The sequence below is a fragment of the Carcharhinus amblyrhynchos genome, chromosome 20 (genome assembly GCF_965287045.1).
Source record: "Carcharhinus amblyrhynchos chromosome 20, sCarAmb.v2.hapA, whole genome shotgun sequence".
NCBI classification, from domain to species: domain Eukaryota; kingdom Metazoa; phylum Chordata; class Chondrichthyes; order Carcharhiniformes; family Carcharhinidae; genus Carcharhinus; species Carcharhinus amblyrhynchos.
In genome coordinates this window covers 24,088,889-24,112,382 of record NC_137343.1, presented here as the reverse complement: position 1 = coordinate 24,112,382, position 23,494 = coordinate 24,088,889, and the positions used below count along the sequence as shown (strand labels likewise).

The 23,494-nt window shown below is 42.9% G+C and overlaps 1 protein-coding gene across 3 annotated transcripts in view; it reads left to right on the top strand.

Annotated features, from left to right (window-relative positions):
- Positions 1-12,103, top strand: part of rasal1a (RAS protein activator like 1a (GAP1 like)) — a 278,029-nt gene extending 265,926 nt beyond the window's left edge. The window contains exons 21-23 of one of the 3 annotated variants that reach the window (XM_080208234.1): positions 2,635-2,714; positions 8,307-8,490; positions 10,441-12,103. In XM_080208234.1, coding sequence (XP_080064360.1) covers positions 2,635-2,714; positions 8,307-8,455 — 229 coding nt within the window. In that variant the 3' untranslated portion in view covers positions 8,456-8,490; positions 10,441-12,103. Of the gene's footprint in view, positions 1-2,634; positions 2,715-8,306; positions 9,756-10,440 lie in introns of those variants that run through there. The other 2 variants (XR_013889047.1, XM_080208233.1) reach the window with 2 other exon arrangements.
- Positions 12,104-23,494: the final 11,391 nt, after the last annotated feature.

Here is a 23,494-nt window from a genome sequence, read left to right as displayed (position 1 = left end):
ATGGTGACTGTCAAGCTATTGGTTGTCATTTTTTAAAAACTCAGGTCACTTGAGAACAGGATATCTGCTATCTGTACCAGTCTGGCACAAATGTGACTTTAGACCCATAGCAGCGTGGTTGACTCCTAACTGCCCTTTGAAATGGTCCAACAAGCCACTCCAGGGATTCCCATGAATGAAAAAAAAACAAAAATATTAACAAATATTCAAGAAACCAGCAGCAATTCTTAATTTGACGATATGAAACCGATATTGCTTGTCGGCTGGGTATAATTTCAAGTGAAATTGAAGTGAATGATGGAATTTTCCCTAAATTTGGTAATGGTCAGTAGCCGGCGGCCAAAGCGGTATTGAAGCCATTGGCATCAATGGCAGCTGTCTCCACCCTATTGTTCAAGATTTTGATTCAGAAACCTCAAGGGCTCAGTCCCCAGTCACGCTGGTCAGCTCGCCCCACCAACAACTTAGTTTTGCATAGAGCGGGCCGCTCCACTTAAAGGCCACCCTTGTGCACAATAGTTCAGGAGGAATCTCCCCGCCCAACATAACTCATTCTTCTATCAGTGACCCCAAGCACGAACCCCTGGCCCTGTCCCTCGGCTAAGCGATGCACTCACCTGACCTCTTCTGGGGGGTCAGTTTGCTAGGTACATTCCTTGGGAGACCAGTCAGGTTTCATGGTGGTCTGGCCTCACACCAGTCTGAATGGACTTTCTTATTGGAGGTGGGGGTAGGGATTAATTCAGGACTAGAAGCCTGATAACCATAGAATCCCTACAGTGCAGAAGGAGGCCATTTGGTCCATTGAGTGACAAAAACGGTTGACGGTGGGAGAGCCGTTGATGTCATCTATATGGATTTCAGTAAGGTGTTTGACAAAGTCCCTCATGGTAGGCTGGTAGAAAAGGTTAAGGCGCATGGGATACGAGGTCAGGTAGCTAGGTGGATTGAGAACTGGCTGGGTAATAGGAGACAGAGGGTAGTTGTGGAGGGGACTTTGTCCGGCTGGAGGCCAGTGACCAGTGGTGTGCCGCAGGGCTCAGTACTGGGACCTCTCCTCTTTGTAGTCTACATAAATGACTTGGAAGAGAGCGTAGGTGGTGTGATCAGCAAGTTTGCTGATGACACCAAGATGGCAGGGTTGGTGGGTACCGAAGTGGATTGTGAGGTGATACAACAGGATATAGATAGGTTGGTGCATTGGGCAGATAGGTGGCAGATGGAATTTAATCCTGACAAATGCGAGGTGATGCATTTTGGAAGGAATAATGTAGAGAGGAGTTATGTGATTAAAGGTAGACAAATTAGGAGTATAGAAACACAGAGGGACCTGGGAGTGCAGGTTCACAAATCCATGAAGGTTGCGACACAAGTGGAGAATGTTGTCAGGAAGGCTTATGGAATGCTAGCCTTTATAGGAAGGGGTATAGAGTTTAAAAGCTGCCGTCTAATGCTTCAGTTGTATAGAACGTTGGTTAGACCGCATTTGGAGTACTGCGTCCAGTTCTGGTCACCTTACTACCGGAAGGATGTGGAGGTTCTGGAAAGGGTGCAGAGGAGGTTTACCAGGATGTTGCCTGGCATGGAGGGGCTGGGTTACGAGGAAAGGTTGGAGAAACTGGGACTGTTCTCCTTGGAAAGACGGAGATTGAGGGGGGACATGATAGAGGTATATAAGATACTGAAGGGAATAGACAGAGTCAATAGTGAGAGACTGCTCCCTAGATTGGTTACAAATACAAGAGGACATGATTTAAGGGTGAGGGGGGAGAGATATAATTTGGATATGAGAGGAAGGTTCTTTACGCAGAGAGTTGTGGGGGTATGGAACGCGCTACCGAGTAGGGTGGTGGAGGCGGGAACGTTGGACTCGTTTAAGGTTCAGTTAGATAAGCACATGAGCGAAACGAGGATGGAGGGTTATGGTAGGGGTTATTAAATAAGGGTTAGAACCTCGGGAGACACTGGAAAGGCAGGCTTGTGATTAACGTTTTTGTCTTTTATTCCGCAGGTGGAGGTCCACCTCGTTGTCAAACGAGGGGCATGCACACGGTGGGTCGTGCGTGGGCTACTCTTGGAGGTTCCAGGAGTGGCCTAGTACTTCGTGTCGGTGTGTGTGCTTGATCCTGGACCGGTAGACGGGCGCCGCAACAGCTCGGTGACTAGCACTGCTAGCTGTGCAGATACATGGATTTGGGCCTGTGTCTGTGGGAGTTTGTGCATTCTCCCTGTGGATGCGTGGGTTTCCTCCGGGCGCTCCGGTTTCCTCCCACACCCCAAAGATGTGCTCTTAGGCTGATTGGTTTTACCAAATTGACACTATTCTCCCCTGAATCTGGCTAAGTCAGGGGTTCTATTCGTAGACACACAGGGTAGAATAGGTGTAGGGTGATGCGGCGGCGCGGGCTTGTTGGGCCGAAGGGCCTGTTTCCCGTGCTGGGTTGTTCTTTGTTCTTTGTTCTTTGAGTCTGCACTGACCACAATCCCACCCAGCCCCTATCCACACAACCCCATGCATTCTCAGCTGTAAATACTGTGTCGAATTGCAAATATAATTTTAAAAATTCAGAATAGAATGGAATAGTATGAAGCAGACTTCCATAACTTTTACTTCCTTTCTTCTGTTTTCTTTAGAAAGAAGTACCTTGAATCTTTAGATGCAGGCACAGTGATGGAGCAAGAAGGAAGGTTGCACACTGATGGGAATGAAGAAGGTAGCTTACCTTTCAATATTAAAAATCTCCTATGCATCGGAAGTGTCGAGAAGAGCAAATGTCTTAGTAAACATTACTGTGATGAATAAATTTTGTACCACTTTGAGTCCTGTTCTTGCTGTAAAATATAGTTAAAATATTCCAAATGTGTTATTGACTGAAAACTGAATTTGTTGCCAGTAGCCTTCACATTGATATTTCACTGAAAATAAATTCTAGAGAGTCCTGGTGATATTATAAACCTGAAGAATATTTTATAACTGTCCTCAGAACCGCAAAATCAGACAAGTGCTTGCAATTTAGTTCCCAGACTTTCCTTAGATGTGCAGGTTAGATGGATTGGCCATGCTGCATTGCCCTTTAGTGTCAGGCGGACTAGCTAGGGTAAATGCATGGGGTTATGGGGATAGGGCCAGGGTAGGATTGTGGTCGGACTTATGGGGCCAAATGGCCTCCTTCTGCACTGTATGATTTTATGTATGTATATGTGTGTGTGTGTGCGTTTAGGTATACTTCTGTATGTATCCCATTGTACATATATACCTTTGTATGTGTATATACATATATCCCATTGAACATGGTCAAGCCATTATTAGAATAAGACCAGTGACTATGTGCAAGATTTTATAGCTGTCTAGTGAGATCGTGTTAGGTTCAATGAGAGGCTGAAAATCCAGTTTACTCTTAGGTTAGTGATTGAAATCCAATTAAATGGCACTAGGTTCAAACCCAGAACCTTCTCCTGGTTAATTCTGCCTTTCTTCACTGATTGCATTTATATTTTGCTGACTGAAGTTACTGGCAAAAAATAATGAGGCATTGTCTATCCAGAGAAAGTGATCTGGCTCCCCATCCTTGAACTACACTCTCTGATAGAATGCCTTCTGCCTGAAAATAAAGAAGACAAAGAAAAGTACAGCACAGGTACAGGCCCTTTGGCCCTTCATGCATGTGCCAATCATGATGCCCTAACTAAAAAAAATCTTCTGCCCTTACTCAGTCCGCATCCCTCTATTTCCTCCCTATTCATCTACCCATCCAGATGCCTCTTAAATGTTACTAATGTGCCTGCTTCCACAACCACCTCTGGCAGCACGTTCCAGGCACCCACCATTCTCTGTGTGAAAACTCCCACCCCCACACACCCCCTTAAACTTTCCCCCTCTCACCTTGAACCTGCGCCCCCTTATAATTGACACTTCCACCCTAGGAAAAAGCTCTATCGATCCACCCTGTCTATGCCTCTCATAATTTTGTCGACCTCTATTAGATTTCCCCTCAGCCTCGGTCTTTTCGGTGAAAAGAATCCTAGATTATTCAAACTCTCCTCTTGGCAAACACCCTTGAAACCAGGCAACATCCTTCTTGCGCTCTCTCCAAAACTTCCTCATCCTTCTGATAATATGGTGACCAGAACTGCATGCAATACTCCAAATGTGGCCTAACCAAGGTTTTATATAGCTGCAACTCCTGTACTCAATGCCACAGCTGATGAAGACAGCATGCCATGTGCCTTCTTAATCACCGTGCCCATCTGTGTTGCCACTTTTAGGGAACTGTGGATCTGCACAGGCAGAGCCCTCTGTATGTTAGTGTTCCTAAGGGTTCTACTGTGTATTATTCAACTGCAAAATTGATCCTCTAAAATGCATCACCTCGCATTTGTATGGATTAAACTCCAGCTGTACAACTCTCCAATCTAGCTATGTCCTGTTGTACGCTCTGATAATACTTGGCACTATCAGCAACTCAGCCAATTTTCGTGTCATCCGCAAACATAATAATCAGACCATCCACATTTTCCTTCAGATCATTTGTATATACTACAAACAACAGTGGTCCCAATACTGATCCCTGTCAAACACCACTAGCTACAGATCTCCATTCTGAAAAACACCCTTCCACCACTACACTTTGTCTTTTATAATCAAGCCACTTCTGTATCCATCTAGCCAGCCAACCCTGAATACTATGCGATTTTAGTTTTTGTATCTGTCTGCCATGTGGGATTTTGTCAAACGCCTTACCAAAGTCCATATAAACTCCATCCAAAGCCTTTGACTCATCAATTTTCTTTGTCATCTCTTCAAAAAACTCAATCAATTTGGTGAGATATGACCTTCCTGATACAAAATCATGTGCCTGCCATTAACTAGTCTATTTTCCTCCAAATGTCCACATATCCTGTCCTTCAGTATCTTTTCCAAAAGCTTCCCCACCACGGATGTCAAGCTCACTAGCTTATAATTGCCTGGATTATCTCTGCTTCCTTTCTTAAACAAGGGAACATCATTGGCTATTCTCCAGTCCTCTGGAACCTCACCTGTGGTCAAAGAGGATGTGAAGGTATCTGTTAAGCCCCAGCTATTTCTTTCCTTGCCTCCTGCGGTAACCTGGGATACCAGGTGGCACGGTAGCACAGTGGTTAGCACTGCTGCTTCATAGCTCCAGGGACCTGGATTCAATTCCTGGTTTGGGTCACTGTCTTAGTGGAATTTGCACATTCTCCTCGAGTCTGCGTGGGTTTCCTCCGGGTGCTCTGGTTTTCTCCCACAATCCAAAGATGTGTGGGTTAGGTTGATTGGCCATGATAAAATTGCCCCTTAGTGTCTTGAGATGCGTAGGTTAGAGGGATTATTGGGTAAAATATGTAGGGATGTGGGGGTAGGATCTGGGTGTGATTGTGGCCAGTGCGGACTCGATGGGCTGAATGGCCTCTTTCTGTACTGTTAGGTTTCTATGATTCTATCCCATCTGGCCCTGGGGATTCATCTACCTTGGTGCAATTTAGCATATTCAACAACTTCTCCTTTGATATATTGACTTTCTCTAGAGCATTCACACTCTTATCCCTAACTTCACCATCCGTCATGTCCTTTTCCTTTGTGAATATCAAGACAAAGTACACTCATTTAAGATTTCACCCACTTCCTGTGTTCCATGCTTAACTTCCTTCCCAATGTCCTTGAGTGGGCCTATCTTTCTCTTGCTACCCTCTTGCTCCTAATATAAGCATAAAAAACCTTGGGTTTCTCCATGACCCTGTTTGCTAATGACATTTCATGGCTCCTTTTACCCCTCCTAATCCCACATTTAAGTTCTTTCCACCTTTGCTGTACTCCTCAAGGGCTTCATCGGTTTTTAGATGCCTAAACCTATCATATGCTTCCTTTTACCTTTTGACTAAGCTTCCAACTTCCCTTGTCATCTATGGTTCCCGAATCCTGTCATATCAATCCTTCATTCTGGCGGGGACCTGTCTGTCCTGCACTTTAATCAACTGGCCTAGAGCTATCCTTGAGGCTGGGGACTGGGAGAATGAATGTGAAAATAAACAGTGGGAAACAAATGCTTTGGTCATTGTGTATGGCAAAATCATGAAGAATTTCTTTATGAACCATTTAGAAAATCACTGCACACAGTGACCAGAGCAATTCATCTTTCAAAAACTCTATTTCTGCAGGAAATGCCTCTGAAAAGAGGCATACAGAAATAGTCTCAATTACAAGTTCATAAATTCATAAGATATAAGACCAGAATTATGCCATTCGGTCCATTGAGTCCGCCCTGCCGTTCAGTCACGGCTGATATGCACTTCATCCCCATTTCTCCCCGTAACCTTTCAACCCATTACCAATTAAAAGTCTGTCTAACTCTTCCTTAAATTTACTCACTATCCCAGCATCCACCGCACTTTGGGGTAGCAAATTCCACAGATTCACAACCCTTTGGGAGAAGTAGTTTCTCCTCAACACTTTTAAATTTGCTACCCCTTATCCTAAGACTTTGACCTTTCGTCCTAGAATGCCCCACAAGAGGAAGCATCTGCTCCGCGTCTACTTTATTCATACCTTTTATCATCTTTTTAACTCAATTTAATCTCCCCTCATTCTTCTAAATTCCAGAGAGTATAGGCCTAAACTGTTCAATCTCTCTTCATACAACAAACCCCTCACCTCTGGAATCAATCCTCTGAATTTCCTCTGAACTGCCTCCAATACCACTACATCTTTCCTCAAATAAGGGGACCAAATCTGTGCACAATACTCCAGGTGCGGTCTCACCAATGCCTTCTATAGTTGCAACAATACTGCCTTACTTTTATATTCTATTCCCTTAGCTATAAATGCAACATTTATTTCTGTCACTTTCTTTGTTATCTGTTGTACCTGCATGCTAGTGTTCAGTGGTTCATGGACAAGGCCACCAGTCCCAGAGGGGACATAGCTTTAAATTGAGGGGTGATAATTATAGGACAGATGTCAGAGGTAGGTTCTTTACTCAGAGGGGTAGTAAGGGCGTGGAATGGCCTGCCTGCAGCAGTTGTGGACTTGCCAACTTTAAGGGCATTCAAATGGTCAGTGGATAGGCAAATGGATAACATCGGAATAGTTCAGGTTAGAGGGTTATTAGATTCGTTCCACTGGTCGGTGCAGTATCGAGGGCCGAAGGGCCTGTACTGCACTGTAATGTTCTATGTTCTAGTTCTAGTTCCCTCTGCACTCTCTCCATTTAGACAATAAGTCGTCTTCCTATTTTTCTGACCAAAATGCATGATCTCACACTTAGACACATTAAACTCCATCTGCCACATTTTGGCCCACTCTCCTCACCTATCTATATTTATTTGTAAGGTTCTTATTTCCACATTGCAACTTACTGTCCTGCCTATTTTTGTGTCATTTGCAAATTTGGCTATAGAGCCTTCTATCCCTGTAGCCAAGTCAATGTTAACTTAGCCCATTCAAAATCTAGACAAACAAACAGAAAAGGCAACGCCTTCTCAGTCTGGGCCAATTTCAGGTTGGACGCAGTTTAGTTGAATTCCAGTGATCAAAACTTTGAATTTGACACCATGGAATATTTGAGTTTCAAATGTCTAGTTGCAGTATTTATCATTGATATTGCCATAACCTTGCTTGGATCCAAATCTTACAAGGGCAGCAGAGTGACTAACACTGCTGCTTCACAGCACCAGGGACCCAGCTTGGGTCACTATCTGTGCAGAGTCTGCACGTTCTCTCCATGTCTGCATGGGTTTAACTCCGGGTGCTCTGGTTTCCTTCCGTAGTCCGAAAGAAGTGCTGGTTAGGCACGTTGGCTATGCTAAATTCTCCCTCAGTGTTACCTGAGCAGGTGCTGCCCCTCTACCGCGGCCAGGTGTCCCTGGAGAGGGAGCATGCAGTGTCCACGGGGGCAGTTGACGCCTTCCGCGCCTGCTGGGCACTGCAGGGGCTGGTGTGTGTGTTATAGACCCTTACAACCACGTTTTGATTTAATGTTTTAAGTTTCCTTTGGACTTTGGTTTCTGTTCTGGCCGTTCTCCCCCCTTTTTGGGGGTGCTGCCCCTCCTAATTTGTCCCTAAGTTAATTTGAGTTAGTTTTGCTCGTTTGGCCAACAAGAACTACCTGAACAGGTGCCAAAGTGTGGTGACTCGGGGATTTTCACAGTAATTTCATATAAGCCTACTTGTGGCACTAATAAATAAGCTCTAAAACTTTAATTGAGGGGTTGTGTTCAACGTGACCTGATTAGAATGAATTACATTGCAGTGATCTCACAATTAACCACTCAAACACTGTCACACGCAGGTGGAGTCGAGAGAAGTCACCCTTTTCATGATCGGAGGATATCAGCAGCCGCCAGACTTCTGGATGTTATACAGGATCTAGAACGTGCTCACCAGGCATTTGAGCGCCGAGAGAAAGAGGAACAAGCTAACGAGATGTTCGTTCCCTGAGTCACACTGGTTCACTGCGATGAGACATCTGAAACGTAAGAGTTTGTGCGCTGTGTGTGCAGTGCGCCACAGGCAAGGTCGAGGTGTACAGTGGGTTTAATAAAAGCGAATTAAACAATTCAACTGTTGGCAAACTTGAACACAAGCATGCAGATAGCAGTGAATGAGAACGTGGGTCGGACTACCTTTCCTGAGCTGCATTGTTATCACAAGCAAAATGTATGAAAGAGAAAGGGATTATATATCTGAGGCAACCTTGGAGGAAAGTTGCTGATTCTTCTGTTGTTTAAAGGGATTTCGCCCGCTATTAATATTAGGGAACCCAGCATAAATACTTTATAATGCAGTAATAGTGTCTATATCCTGAGAACCTCTCTGTCCATTTAAGAAGTTGTTTCAGCATTGTCTTTGCTAATTTACAATCGGACAACAGGAAACCAAAAAAAAAACAAAAAATGTCTGTGAAATTATAGATCGCAACCAGATGTTGGGAACCCTCTTTGTGCCTGTACTTCGGCCCCTGTTCCACAGATGTACGTGTATGTTAGCTTGCCAATACCTCACTGTGCTGCTGAAAACTAGCTCAGAGGAACCACAGCCCGTTGCAGCATTATTTTGTTACTGGCCAAAGTTGTTCCAGTCTGAGCTGTAAAACTTTGCTTTTCTTGGCAGGAGGGTATGTTACTGGATTTTAGTCATGCACTTAAGTGACTTATGGCGGCCGTAAACATCGCGAAGTGAATGGCATGGTATTATATTGTAAGGGACTTTCATGCTTTCGATCGATATTTCAGCTTTCTGGCAGACTGTTAACAAATTAATCAAATTGTGCTGCTTCAAGATGAAAACCCTTTTGGTAAGAATACACTGGTTGCAACATGCAGTGTGGTGGTGCAGGCTCTTTTGGAGTTAATTACTATTCCATCAGATAAATCAAGCTGGCCAATTTCATATTGCTACAGGTGCGTTATTGAGTAATAAGGTGTCCAGGCTAGATTCTTTTTAAAATCTTTAATGCGTGTCTCCTTTTGTTTCTGCAGCTCCTCAGTTAAATAACATTTTCCGCTAGGTTTGAAGGAAAGGTTGTACAACTAAGATGTGTCAGAAGCTTTTAAATTTTGTTTTGAATTTTATTTGAAAGATCCTGTCGCCAAATGTGCATATCTTACAGATCAGCTTGCGTGCAAATCCCTCTACATTTGATATGTTTCCAGATATAGATGGGCTGATGAGCTAGAAACTTCATTTTTGATGGGGTATCCACCTAAAGTACTTGCATTTCGCCACATAGAAACAAGAGTAGGCCATTCGAGCCTGCTCCACCATTCATTATGAACATGGCTGATCATCAAATTCAATACCCTGACCCCCCCCCCCCCCCCCCCAAATATCCCTTAATCCCTATATCCAATTCTTTCTTAAAATCGGACAATATTTTGGCCTCAACCACGTTCTGTGGTAGTGCATTCCACAAATGCACCAACCTCTGGGGGGTGAAAAAATTTCTCCTCACCTTCTAACCTCAAACGATGACGCCTATGTCTGGACTCTCCCTACCTTACTGTAATTGGGAACACTGATGTATTTATTATATATAAAAATACAAACACCCATTAGAATTAGACCAAAAGTAACTCGCGTGGTTTTGTGTATGCCTGTTGGCTACTTCCAATGTCCCTCTACTAAAGCTGATAATGCCACAGGATAGGTTGTTTGGCAGCTGTTCATATTTTTTTTAAGCGGGCCCCACTTTGTCCCAGGCATAAAGTTGAGTTACAACGCATCAATTTGTTGTCCTCTTCAAATTACTAACATTGTTATGGAAGAAGCTCTTTTGTAAAAAGAAAATTGGGGTATAAAAATGTCCTTTGCTTCAGCGGTATGGTCAAAACATGTAATGTATTGGATGGCATGCTGTGGAGATTTGCACCCAAGCTAAACGATCAGCTTTTTGCATTTATTTCCGATATGTTTTGTGCCACCAGATTAAAGTCGCACTGTATTTAATGAACTGCCCTGCACAGCATAGGAAGTTTGAACAATGATACCCTCCGCTAGCTTCGTGGATAGAGAAATGCCTTTAAGTTCGAAAATGACGCCAGGAGCCATTGGCGCGCCTTCCATTGCAGAGTCAGGCCAATATTTATGTATGTTTTCGTTGGGTCAGCAATAAGAAAGATGGATGGTATTGTACCAGCCTCAGTGTGTCTCAGTCTGGCACTATTGGCAGGGTGAGTCAGATGCTCCCGCGGTGCCTCACTTGCTTTGAAATTGAACTGACTGCATTTGCAGCATCCGATGAATTTAAATTTCCATGTCTTACCCTCTGTAGTGCAGTAAATCCAGCCTTACTGCTAATTGGAAGAAAGAGCTTGGAGTCAGACGCTAATTTGCAACACCTCTAAAGAGTGTTAGCAGCATTATTCTGGCCTTAAAAACTACTCAGTGGCAAGAGCAGGTTATTAAACTCCGAAAGAGTCATCTCATGAAATGAGAGCTGCTGCAAATGGTGTGCGATCAGCGGAATTTGCTGCGAGTGGGATATTTTTTCAGAGCAGAAATTGATAAATCTCAAATCTCTGTCGACGTTTAAAAATAAATCTGAGGGGAATTGTCACTGGCAGGACCTGAGATTTAGCTTTAGCTGAGACTTAACTGATACAGATTAAACCTCTGGTTTATAAATGATTTAGTGACTGGTGTATTTTTTTGCACGTTTATTTTTAACTCAAACCTGTAAAGCCTTCGGGCTGAATGCTGGGGGCCAGCATTCACCAGTGTTTCTTCCTTTGTAACAGTGCTTATGTGAGTTGCAGACTTAAATCTGTTGTCAGTGTAAAGGTTGGATGGGGAAGGAGCGGGGGTAGAAGTGGGGGAGAGGAGGATCTATTGTGAGTGAGAAGGTCGCACTAGTAGCCACTGCCATTTCACTGATACCAGCTTTGCACCAAAGCCTTTCATTGTTGTGATGCAGATATTGCTTTAGCTTCAATTCGTACACTGCACTTAAAAGCTGAGCTGAAGTGATTTAAATGCGAAGATGTTAGTGCGCCCAGGATTATATTGTTGTATTGCAGTGTTTTACAACAAAATATTGGTGCATGATGTCCGAGATAATATATCTCTAATTGCAGTCAATGTATTTTACCACAATGATACTGTGATCATGTAGGTGAAGATTCTGTCTATATGTACATACATGTTATCGGAACACATGCTGAGGTGGTGGAATGGCCCGTGTATTCAGCACTGCCTTAACTTTGCTATTGTAAGCATACCTGAACAATCTTATTAATGTGAAGTTTTTTAAATATTGGGCAGCCTGTGACTGTAAATTGACTCGTATTTATTCTATAAAGTGGTCTTTTTTTGGCTGAACTTGAGTCCCCGTCAGTGCCAGTAAGCGAACCATGTGGAATAATATACTGCCAAATGATGTTTGCCAGATTTTTATTTATATACCGGTTTTCTAAAAGCATCGGCTGTGCTTTTTGCGGAGAATTTTCAAATTAAGCGCGTGATGGCTAGGCATGCCTTTAAATGTGATGACTTTTGTCAGAAATTAGATTATGGAATTTGTGTATTTTTGCACAGCGTTAAATTATTATATGTACATTGCTATTCACAGTTTTTATCGTGGGTCTCCAAAAACAGGAATAAAAATAAACATTATTTAACACACAAGATTCTCACTTTGTTCTCATTAATTGCTTCACTCTCTCCAGCGGAAGTGGTGTCTGATGCTGAAGAACACAGTTAGCTTCTGTGCGATGGTGTCTGCATTTTTTTTTTAGAAATATAGGAATTGCTGCACATAAAGACCAAGGGAATATGGTAGCTTAGTAGTTTTATCGCCGGGCTATTAATCCAGAAACTCAGCTAATGTTATGGGAAGCCGGGTTCAAATCCTGTTATGGTAGATGGTGGAATTTGAATTCGATAACACAAAAATCTGGAATTAAGAATCTACTGATGAGACAATGGTTTCATGGTCATAGTCATAAGCCCCTACAGTGCAGAAAGAGGCCCATCGACTCAATTGTCAATTGTTGGAAAAACCCATTTGGTTCACTAATGTTCTTTAGAGAAAGAAATCTGCTGCCTTACCTGGTCTGGTCTACATGTGATTCCAGATCCACAACAAAGTGGTTGACTCTCAACTGCCCTCCTGAAATGAGTTCAAGGGCAATTAGGGATGAACAAAAATTGGTGGTCAGCCAGCAACAACCATGAATGAATTTATTTAAAAAAGTCAATTTAATGTGCCTCCTTCCATTAGGGACCAAATCAGAAACTCCAAGTTATATTATGAAGTTAGGATCTAACTTGTCCCTTTGATTTTAGCATTAGGGCAAGCATAAGGTGCTTTGCTGCAGGTATGATTTAGTTGACCCACTATCAAACAAACTTTTAAGAACAATTAGAATATAACCAAAAGAATTAGCATAACTTTTACCAATTCTTAAAGTATAATTCTTGTATCTTCATAGACATAAATCCCTCCTTCAAAACCAGTTAGCACTAAAAGCAGATTTGCTTACACAGATGCTATATTTCCAGTCTCGTAACCCCCTCTGGTCAGAGATCCAGACAGACACTTGTCTTTTGACTCTCGCAGTAGATTCTCAAAGATATATCCTCAAACAGCAGAACTTCAAAGGAATAAATCTAGCCTCTGGTAGATCAGTTTCCAGACTTCAGATGGTGAAAGGGAAGCATTTCTCTCTAACAATTCCAAGCAGCAACTAAGTTTGAGTTCTCTGTGTAAGCCTAGCTCAGTCAACCCAACCAAGTCCTACTCTGCAAACCCACAGGGGAAATCACAAAAATACCAGAACAACATTAGTTCAGATTAAAACAAATACTCCAGTGATTTGGAACAATTATACTGCTGCAGTAACAATACAGTGCTGGCAGTTACAAACTGCTCCTACAGATTCTGCCTAAAACATGACAAATGTACATTTCTTAAAGGCACAGTATCATCACACTCGCATCCCAGTCGATGAAAGACTGCATTTATAGAATCCCTTTTTACAACCACCAAAGCTCGTTAGAGTCAGTTAGGTAATTTTGGGCCTTGGTAAGGTGCACTGTCAGAGAGTCAATGTGGGCATGATGGGCCAAGTGGTCTCCTTCTGTACTGGAGGTCCTGTTGCAATGAAGGAAACGGGAGTCAATTGGCACACAGCAAACTCCCGTGCAGAGTAATGTAATAAATGACCAGATAATCTGTTCCTGTGACACCAGTGGGGGATCAATATTGGCTGGGACACAAGGGATAACTTCCCTGTTCTTCTTTAGGCCACCACGTCTTTAAAACTCACTTGTAAGGACAAACCGAGACCTAGTATTGTGTCCACGAAATGGAACCTCCAAGAGTGTAGCAGTCCCTTGCAATGTCAGCTTTTATTTCACGCTTGTCTTGGAGTGGGACTTCTGATGCGGAGTTGAGAACGATACCAACTGAGACCTAATAGTGGAAGTGTGATGATCCTAGAATGAGAGGATTGTTGTTAAATACGTTATTGATAAATAAGGCAAAACCCTTCCAGTGGAAGGGAGCTTTGTGAACCACAAGGCCAAAGTGTTCTTTCTCTTCTCAAAGATGCTATCATGTCATGCATCCAATTGCTCATACACTGTATCCCAGAATGTTACTTATTGAAAGAAATCAATTGATTAGGAATTGCATTTCAGTGTATCAATGTTAACTGCCCACTGTATCAACTGCACTGTACAATAGATACTAAATTTCAATTAAATGCTATAGTTCCAATGGTTTTATTTACATTTTCTCTTTAACCGTTATAAATGGCCAGAATTCTCCAGTCTCGTAGGCCCTGCCGGTGAGAGCAGAAAATGTGGCGTTTAGCCCAATCACCATTCACTGCAGTGGGACTGGAAAATCCCAGCTGCTGGTAAGGTTGGAGAATTCTGGCCAATATGTCAACCAGATGTGTTGGAAGGTTGTTAACAAATAGCTTCAATAAAAAAACACGCTTTAAAAAATAATGAATCTGATCATGAGTAAAATAATGCATCATATACATTACAAAAATCAAGGAATTTGTTAAATTGTGACAAAGTGTTAACTTTTATTACAGTGCAGGATGGTCCAGAATTATGTGCTCTTACTCAATGTTAAAAACAGAGCAGTACAGATAACTCGTCTGCTTCACCACTCTTATGTCACCAATCAATTAAAAAGCAGACGGTATGTTACACTACTGTAACATTCTGGTGAACTCTGGATGATTACTGGGTAACAACAAGCACAAGCTGTAACCATGGCCTTATTTACTGAGATTGAGAGCTCATAGCTGAGCTTAATAAAATTGCTCAGCTTTTCCTCTGATTATGATGTTAGCTCTGGGCAGCATGGTGGCACAGTGGTTAACGCTGCCGCCTCACAGCACCAGAGCCCAGGGTTTGATTCTGACCTTGGGTGACTGCCTGTGTAGAGTTTTCACGTTCTCCCCATGTCTGCATGGGTTTCTTCCGAGTGCTCCGGTTTCCTCCCGCAATCCATAAATGTGCAGGTTAGACGGATAGGCCATGCTAAATTGATCCTTTGCGTCGCAATATGTATAGGTTAGATGGAGTGGCCATGGGAATTATGAAAGGTTAGGGGGGAATAGGACGGGGAGAAGTTCAGTGGGATATTCTGTCAGCGAGTCGGTGCATGGACCGAATGGCCTCTTCTTCACTGTAGGGATTTTCCAGTCTCGCCTGCCCCGAAACTGGAAAATCTAACCAGAGGTCAACAGACCTTTCTATGGCCCACCCCTTGCCCGCTCTGATTCCCGTGGCAGGCAGGGTGGTAAAATTCACCCCTCTGATTCTATACTGTGATTCCTCCAAGGATAAATCTGACTCTTACTGGGTACAATGAGTCTTGCTGCCTGCATTTCTCCAGTAACTTCTGTTATCCAATGCTGTGAAACTGAGAGATATTTCTGTCTGGAGACTCTTTCCACCAACAATTCAACTAAATATGCCTTTGGGTAGGAAACCTTTTCATCCACAATCTCTGAATGTATTGCCTCTTAGCAATGTTTCTGAATTATGGAGTGACACCACTTACTGTAAGACCTGATCAATGTTCAATATTCCCTTGATGGAGTTTAATGTGACTTCACCAGACCAACATTTGTGTACAGTGTTGTGAGCTGGAGAGAACCTTGCCACTGTACGTCAATTTACTGGAATATTTTATGCTGTTACGTGATCACCTTCATTTTGAACACGTTCTTTCAAAAAAAAAAGCTTGCATTCATACAGCACTTTTCACTGGATGTCACCATTTTGAGGTGTGTAATATTGGAAATATGGCAGCTAATTTGCACACAGCAATCAGTGATGTGATAACGACCTTATCGTCTGTTTTTTTTGTATATTTGTGGAAGGATTACTTATGGTCAGGACACCAGGGATAACGTCCCTGCTCTTTGAACTAGTTCCATGGGTCATGCAGTGATGTAAAACCTTGGTTAGGCCGCATTTGGAGTATAGTGTGCAGTTCTGGACACCACACTACCAGAAGGAAGTGGCAACTTTGGAGAGAGTGCAAAGAAGGTTCACCAGGAAGTTGCCTGATCGCAAGGGTGTTGACAATGAGGAGAGGTTGAATAAACTAGGATTGTTTTCACTGCAAAGACAGAAGCTGAGGGGACATCTGATAGAGGTCTACAAAATTATCAGAGACATAGACAGGGTTTTTCCAAGGGTGGAAGTGTCAATTGCAAAGGGGCACAGGTTCAAGGTGAGAGGGGGAATGTTTAAGGGAGATGTGTAGGGGAAGTTTGTGATGTAGAGAGTGGTGGGTGCCTGGAACGTGTTGCCAGAGGAAGTGGTGGAAGCAGACACATTAGTAACATTTAACTGGTATCTGGATGGGCACATGAATAGGGAGAGAATAGAGGGATATGGAAATGAGTAAGGGCAGAAGGTTTTTTTTTGTTAGGGCATCATGATCAACACTGGCTTGGAGGGCCAAAGGGTCTGTTCCATTGCTGTACTTTTCTTTGGGATTTCTTACATCTACCTGACAGGGCAAGAGCTCTAACCCCTAAGGCAGTACCTCAAATAGCGCAGCATTTTGTTAGCACCATTTTGGAGTGACATTTTCTTTTGTGCTCAAGACAGTAAAGTCTTGAAGACAGGACATTGTGCTTCAGAGATGACAGTGCAATCTCCTTCAACTGTACCTTCCAATGATGTTGTCTATCACCTAGAAGATCTCGGGCAACAGGTGCATGGGAACATCACCTGAATGTTCTCCTTCAAGCCACTCACCATCCTGATTTGGAAATATATCGCTATCCTGGAATTGTCTCCCTAACAGCACAGCGGGTGTACTACAGCACATGAATTTTTTCACACATAGGGTGGTGAGTATCTGAAACAAGCTGCCAGAGGTAATAGTAGAGGTGGGTAAAATTTTATCTTTTAGGAAGCATTAGACAGTTACATGGTTAAGAAGAGCATAGAGGGATATGGGCCAAATGTGGACAACTGGAACTAGCTTAGTGGTTAAACAAAAAAGGGCGGCATGGACAAGTTGGGCCAAAGGGCCTGTTTCCATGCTATAAGCCTCTATGACTCTATGGCAGCTCACCGCCACTTTCTCAAGGCCAATTAGGGATGGAAAATAATTGCTGGGGAGGTCTTGTGGCACAGTGGGTAGCGAGCGTCTCAGCCTCTGAGCCAGAAGCTCTGGGTTCGAATCCCATGCCAGGACTCAATGGCCAAAGAAGGTGTGTTCATTAACAGTCAAACAGGTTGAGTGTCTGCCTGCAAAATACTTCCAAACACGCCAATAGCTGGTAGTAAGAGGGGAGAGGCTCCTGATCAGCCATGCTTGATGTGAGTGACGCTCCTCAAGCTATAAGCCCCTGGTGATAGGCTAGAGACATGTTCTAAACAAATCTAGCTATGGAAACAGATGAAAGTCTGCCTCAGATTTGATTTGATTTATTATTGTCACATGTATTAGTATACAGTGAAAAGTATTGTTTCTTGTGTGTAACATAGACGAAGCATACCAATCATAGAGAAGGAAAGGAGTGTGCAGATTGTAGCGGTACAATGCACCGTTAGGCACGGGAAGAGAAACAACAAGACTAATAATAAATGCTGACCTAGCCAATGAGATTCACATCTTGTCATTAAATAAAATAACGGAGTGACAGCCGAGACTCAGGATACAAGTTCAACGTAAACTTCAACTAACTTTAAATAAACCGATGAACGGCATCCAGTATGAGCAATATATTTGCAGTATTTACAAACTGCTATTCTTTACAAAATGTTCAAATTGGGATTATCAGCGAATTTTAATGCCACCTACTCCCCTTTTCTAAATCTGGTTCAGTAGCTTGAATCCAGATCACTACCTGTACATTTCAGCACTGGCTAAAATTCAAACTGATTTATTGTCCTCTTCCTTGTGGGGCATAGTAGATTACTTAAGGTAACTGTTATTAAAAAGCAAAATTTCTTGTTTGGCATGGTAACACTCCCACCTCGAGGAGACTAATTTAAACCTTGAACAGTCTATTTTGGTAAGGCCAAGAAAAAACTGCTGACTCTAAGTTTGTCAAGCTTTTCCCACAGACCCTGGGGGCTGAGCTTTATCCAACATACACTTTTAATATCTAATTTATCGGTTTAAATAAATGATGAATTGGCTGAGTACTGAAGCAAAACATGAAACCACCATGGATTCACAAGGATGCAGACAAGGTCACACAATCTGATCTTCGAAATTTGGTCAGAGTCAAGATGCCAGAGGGGATAGTGAATCGTTCCATCGCTAAACGCTTGTTAAAATGCTGAAGTCTAGCTTAAAGAAACCACCCCGAACCTCATTATTGAATCACAAAGCAATTCTTGGCTGGCGATAGTAATAAAACAATGAGAGCTAGAATGCCAAATTTAAGATAAAAGCAAAATACTGTGGATGCTGGAATCCGAAATAAAAACAAAGTGCTGGAAAATCTCAGCAGGTCTGACAGCATCTGTGGAGAGAGAATGGAGCCAGTGTTTCGAGTCTGGATGACCCTTTGTCAGAGCTCTGATAAAAGGTCATCTAGACTCAAAACATTGGCTCTGTTCTCTCCCCACAGATGCTGTCAGACCTGCTGAGATTTTCCAGCATTTTCCCCATGTCTGTGTGGGTTTCCTCCAGGTGCTCCAGCTTCCTCCCACACTCCAAAGATGTGCTGATTGACTATGCTAATTTGCCCCTTAGTGTCAGAGAGATTGGCTGGTTAAGTAGAGGGGATTATGGGGATAGGGCCTGGATGGGATTGTTATTGGCGCAGGCTTGAGGGGTTGAATGGTCCCCTTTTGCACTGTAGGGATTGTACTTATGTGAGTGGACAAAGTAATCAGTATGCAATAATCTAGAGGACGTGAGTTCAAATTCCACCCTGGCTGTTTGTAAATTGGAATTTGGATTTTAAAAAAACATATTTTTTGTTCATTCACGGGACATGGGCACCGCTGGCTGGCCAGCATTTACTGCCTATTCCCAGCTACCCTCGAGAAGGTGCTGGTGAGTTACCTTCTTGAATCACTGCAGTTCATGTGCTGTGGGTTGATCCACAAAACCATTAGGGAGGGAATTCCAGGATTTTGACCCAGTGACTGCAAAGGAATAGTGATATATTTCTAAGTCAGGATGGTGAGTGTCTTGGAGGGAAACTTGCAGGTGGTGATGTTTCCACGTATCTGTCGCCTTTGTCCTTCCAGATGAAAGTGATCGTCGGTTTGGAAGGTGTTGTCTAAGGATCTTTAGTGAACTGCTGCAGTGCATTTTGTCTATAGTGGACACTGTTGCGACTGAGCGTCGGTGATGGAGGGAGTAGATGTGGTGTCAATCGAGTAAGCTGCTTTGTCTTGGATACTGTCAAGCTTCTTGAATGTTGTTGGAGTTGCACCCATCCAGGCAATTGGTGCGTATTCCATCACACTCCTGACTTGTGTCTTGTAAATGATGGACAGGCTTTGGGGAGTCAGGAGTTGAGTTACTTGTTGCAGTATTCCTAACCTCTGACTTGTAGCCATTGTGTTTATGCGGTGAGTCCAGTTGAGTTTCTGGTCAATGGTAACCCCCAAGTGTGTTGGCTGAAATGAAAGGAGACTGTGACAGTTAAAATGACTATGGGAGCTTTCAGAATATTATAACAGTGTTTGCCCTTCAGGAGACCGATTCTAACTCTGCAATTGGATGGGTTTCAAATGTATCAAAATCTCATCCTCTCACCCCACCGCAGTCTCACCTGCATATGACTTTGTGAGTAAGCAGTTCAAATATCCATTCAATCCTCAGGATGATAAATATAATCTCTGTCAGTGATGTCAATATCACAAATTAATTTTTAAAATTTAAGCTGGATGGAGGTAACAAAGTGTGAAATTGTGACATTCACTGAGGAGAAAACATTCCCTGAAATTCTCTCAAATTTGCACCCAGCGGCACATGAGAACCAGACATGAAACAAATATCTAGAGTAAAAGATTGAGGAATCTCAGGCTCTATTGTGTTATGCACATTTGCTGCATCCAAGTTTCCCTGTTCCATTAATTCTTGCACCCAAACCAATCTCAGTTCATTAAAATGGCTGTCCCCCACCCACCCCAGGCTAAAGAAATGCATCACCAGATTTTATGCAATTAGACTGACTCAACATGAGACAAAATTGAAATTAAAATTAAAGCCAATTGTGGGCACAGCAGGGAACAAAACCATTTAGTTGATGGTTTATTGCAATTTTTGAGGAATTTGTTATAAATTATCCCCATTGAGATGTGCACTTTCTTGAATGTGTTTATATGGCATCAGTGCAAGTTACAACACAATGCAGGAGGTTCCTGAATTGCAGATGTTGAATCACATTGTGCTTAACATGTGTGAATAATTATTAAACAGGGATATATAGAGGGATAATTTTCTTGTCCCACTCACTACGCGAATCATAGCGAGCAGGCAGACCACGCAAAGGTCCATTGATCTCGGGTGGGATTCTCTGGTTTTGGGGCGAGTGTGACTGGAGAATCCCGCCCAGACTGTGAGTTTGCTGTTTTCTTTACACCCCCCATTTTCTTAGTGCTGATTCCTGCTTGAATATGCCCACAGCATGCATTTAATGAGATTGGCAGGAAATGTGGTGTAAATAGATGTTGGCAAAATGGGCAAATGAATGGGCATAACCTCAGATTTTCGTCCCATTACCCCAATGGAAGCAGTGTCTACGAAGGTGCAATTAATATCCATGCATTTTAAACTACAGGATTAGCCAGAGCTGAGAGCTTAGTGAATCACGAATATGAAATTCTCCCATCCTGTGCACCACTGAATTCTAGTGGGCAGGAGGGCAGGGATGGACATTGGAAAGGTCCATTGCAGTCAGGCAAGAATTTCTGGTCTTCAGACGAGCACAGCTGGAGAATCCCACTTATGAAGTTGGAAGGTCATCTTTAGGGTTGTGGCACAGTGGTTAGCACTGCTGCCTCACAGCGCCAGGAACCCAGGTTCAATGGTTCGATCCTGGCCTTGGGTGACTGTCGGTATGAAGTTTGCACATTCTCCTGTTATCTGCATAGGTTTCCTCTGAGTGCTCTGGTTTCCTCCCATGGTCCAAAGACGTGTGGGTTAGATTTTGATTTGATTTGAGTTATTATTGTTGCGTGTATTAATATACAGTGAAAAGAATTGTTTCTTGCACGCTATACAGACAAATCATACCTTTCATAGAGAAGGGAATGAGAGAGTGCAGAATGTAGTGTTACAGTCATAGGGTGTAGAGAAAGAGCAACTTAATGAAAGGTACGTCCATTCAGAAGTCTGACAGCAGCAGGGAAGAAGCTGTTCTTGAGTCGGTTGGTACGTGACCTCAGACTTTTTTATATCTTTTACCTGACGGAAGCAGGTGGAAGAGAAAATGTCCAAGGTGCTTGGGATCCTTAATTATGCTGGCTGCTTTGCCGAGGCAACGAGAAGTGCAGACAGAGTCAATGGATGGGAGGCTGATGTGCGTCATGGATTGGGCTACATTCACAATCTTTTGTAGTTCCTTGCGGTCTTGGGCAGAGCAAGAGCCATACCAAGCTGTGATACAACCAGAAAGAATGTTTTCTATGGTGCATTTGTAAAAGTTGGTGAGAGTTGTAGCTAACATACCAAATTTCCTTAGTCTTCTGAGAAAGTAGAGGCGTTGGTGGACTTTCCTGACTGTAGTGTTGGCATGCTAAATTCAGGATTTTGGGACTGCTGAACTACTATGTTCAGGATTCTCTTAAGGTTAATTTGCAGGTTGAGTTGTAGTTAGGAAGGCAAGTACAATGTTAGCATTCATTTTGAGAAGATAAGAATACAAAGCAGGGATATATACTGCTGAGGTTTACAAGGCTCTGGTCAGACTACATTTGGTGTATTCTGAGTAATTCTGGGCCCCATATCTAAGAAAGGATGTGATGACCCTGGAAGGTGTCCAGAGGAGATTCACGAGAATGGTCCTAGGAATGAAAAACTTAACATATGAGGAGTGTCAGAGGCCTCTGGGTCTGTACTCAATGGAGTTTAGAAGGATAAGGAGGGATCGCATTGAAACTTACAGGACACTGAAAGACCTGGACAAAGTGAATGTGGGGAAGATGTTTCCATTAGTAGAAGAGACTAGGATCCGAGGCACAGCCTCAGTGTAAAGGGACAGCCCTTCAGAACCGAGAAGGTGAGGAATTTCTTCAGCTAAAGGGTCATGAAGTTATTATTCCTACAGTGCAGATGGAAGCATTGCCACAGATGGCAGTGGAGGCCAGGACATCGAGTGTATTTAAGACAGGGATAGATGTGTCTTGATTGGTAAGGGGATCATAGGTTACAGGGAAAAGGCAGGAGAATGGAGTTGAGAAACTTAACAGCCATGATGGAATGGCGGAGTAAAATTGATGGGCTGAATGGCCCAATTTTGCTCCTATATCTCATGGTCTTATGGTCTAAATCACCATTTAGTGTGCAAAGATGTGAGATTAGATGGATTAACCATGGTAAATGCACAGAGTTCTGGGGATGGGAAAGAGGTGGAGTTTGAGCCTTGGTGGCATGCTCTTTCGGATAGTCAGTGCAGAACTGATGGGTCGAATGGCTTCTGTCTGCACTGTAGGAATTATATGATTGGTTTTAAATATTACACCAGTGTTGCAAACCGACTGGTTCAGTCCTAGACAATTGCCAGGGAGAGGAGGGATGGTGAATGTTAGCTAGGGGACGGAATTGGACCAAATGACAGAGATGAACATTTAACCTTGTGCCTATGCATAAGTGAATGGACACCTTAGTGTAACTCCTAATTGGTTAGAATATACAGAAAAAACTGAGACTGGTCGTAAACATACTTGCAGAGAATGCACAACTCCAGGCATCACTAAGAACTCGAGACACGTTAATATCATTCAATACTGCTTCCTAGACTGAAACTCTGCCACAATTCCACTTGTCTACCTCTGTGAATTGCAACCCAGCATTTTATTACATAGTAAAGTATTTTCTCATATGTTACCCTTCATTTAATGGGGGTTTGGAGAAATAGCCAGAGAGTGAGGCTAACTGGATTGTTCTTTGAATGAACGAGTGCAAACTTGATGGACTGATGGCCTTTGTCTGTGCTATACCATTCTGTGATTCTATTCATTTACCAGCGAATAATCTAAGTCATCACACTGCCTGTCACTTATCCATTTTGGATGTTTATATCTTGGTGCACATGTTATGTAACTGGAGGTTTAAATATCTTTACACATCTCATGTAAACATAGAAACATCGAAGATAGGAGCAGGAGGAGGCCATTTGGCCCTTCGAGCCTGCTCCACCATTCATCATGATCATGGCTGACCATCCAACTCAATAGCCTAATCCTGCTTTCTCCCCGTAACCTTTGATCCCATTTGCCCCAAGTGCTATATCTAGGTGCTTCTTGAATACGTAGGCAGCCTCATCAATTGGAATTCCTTTGTTCCTGACGAACTATTTA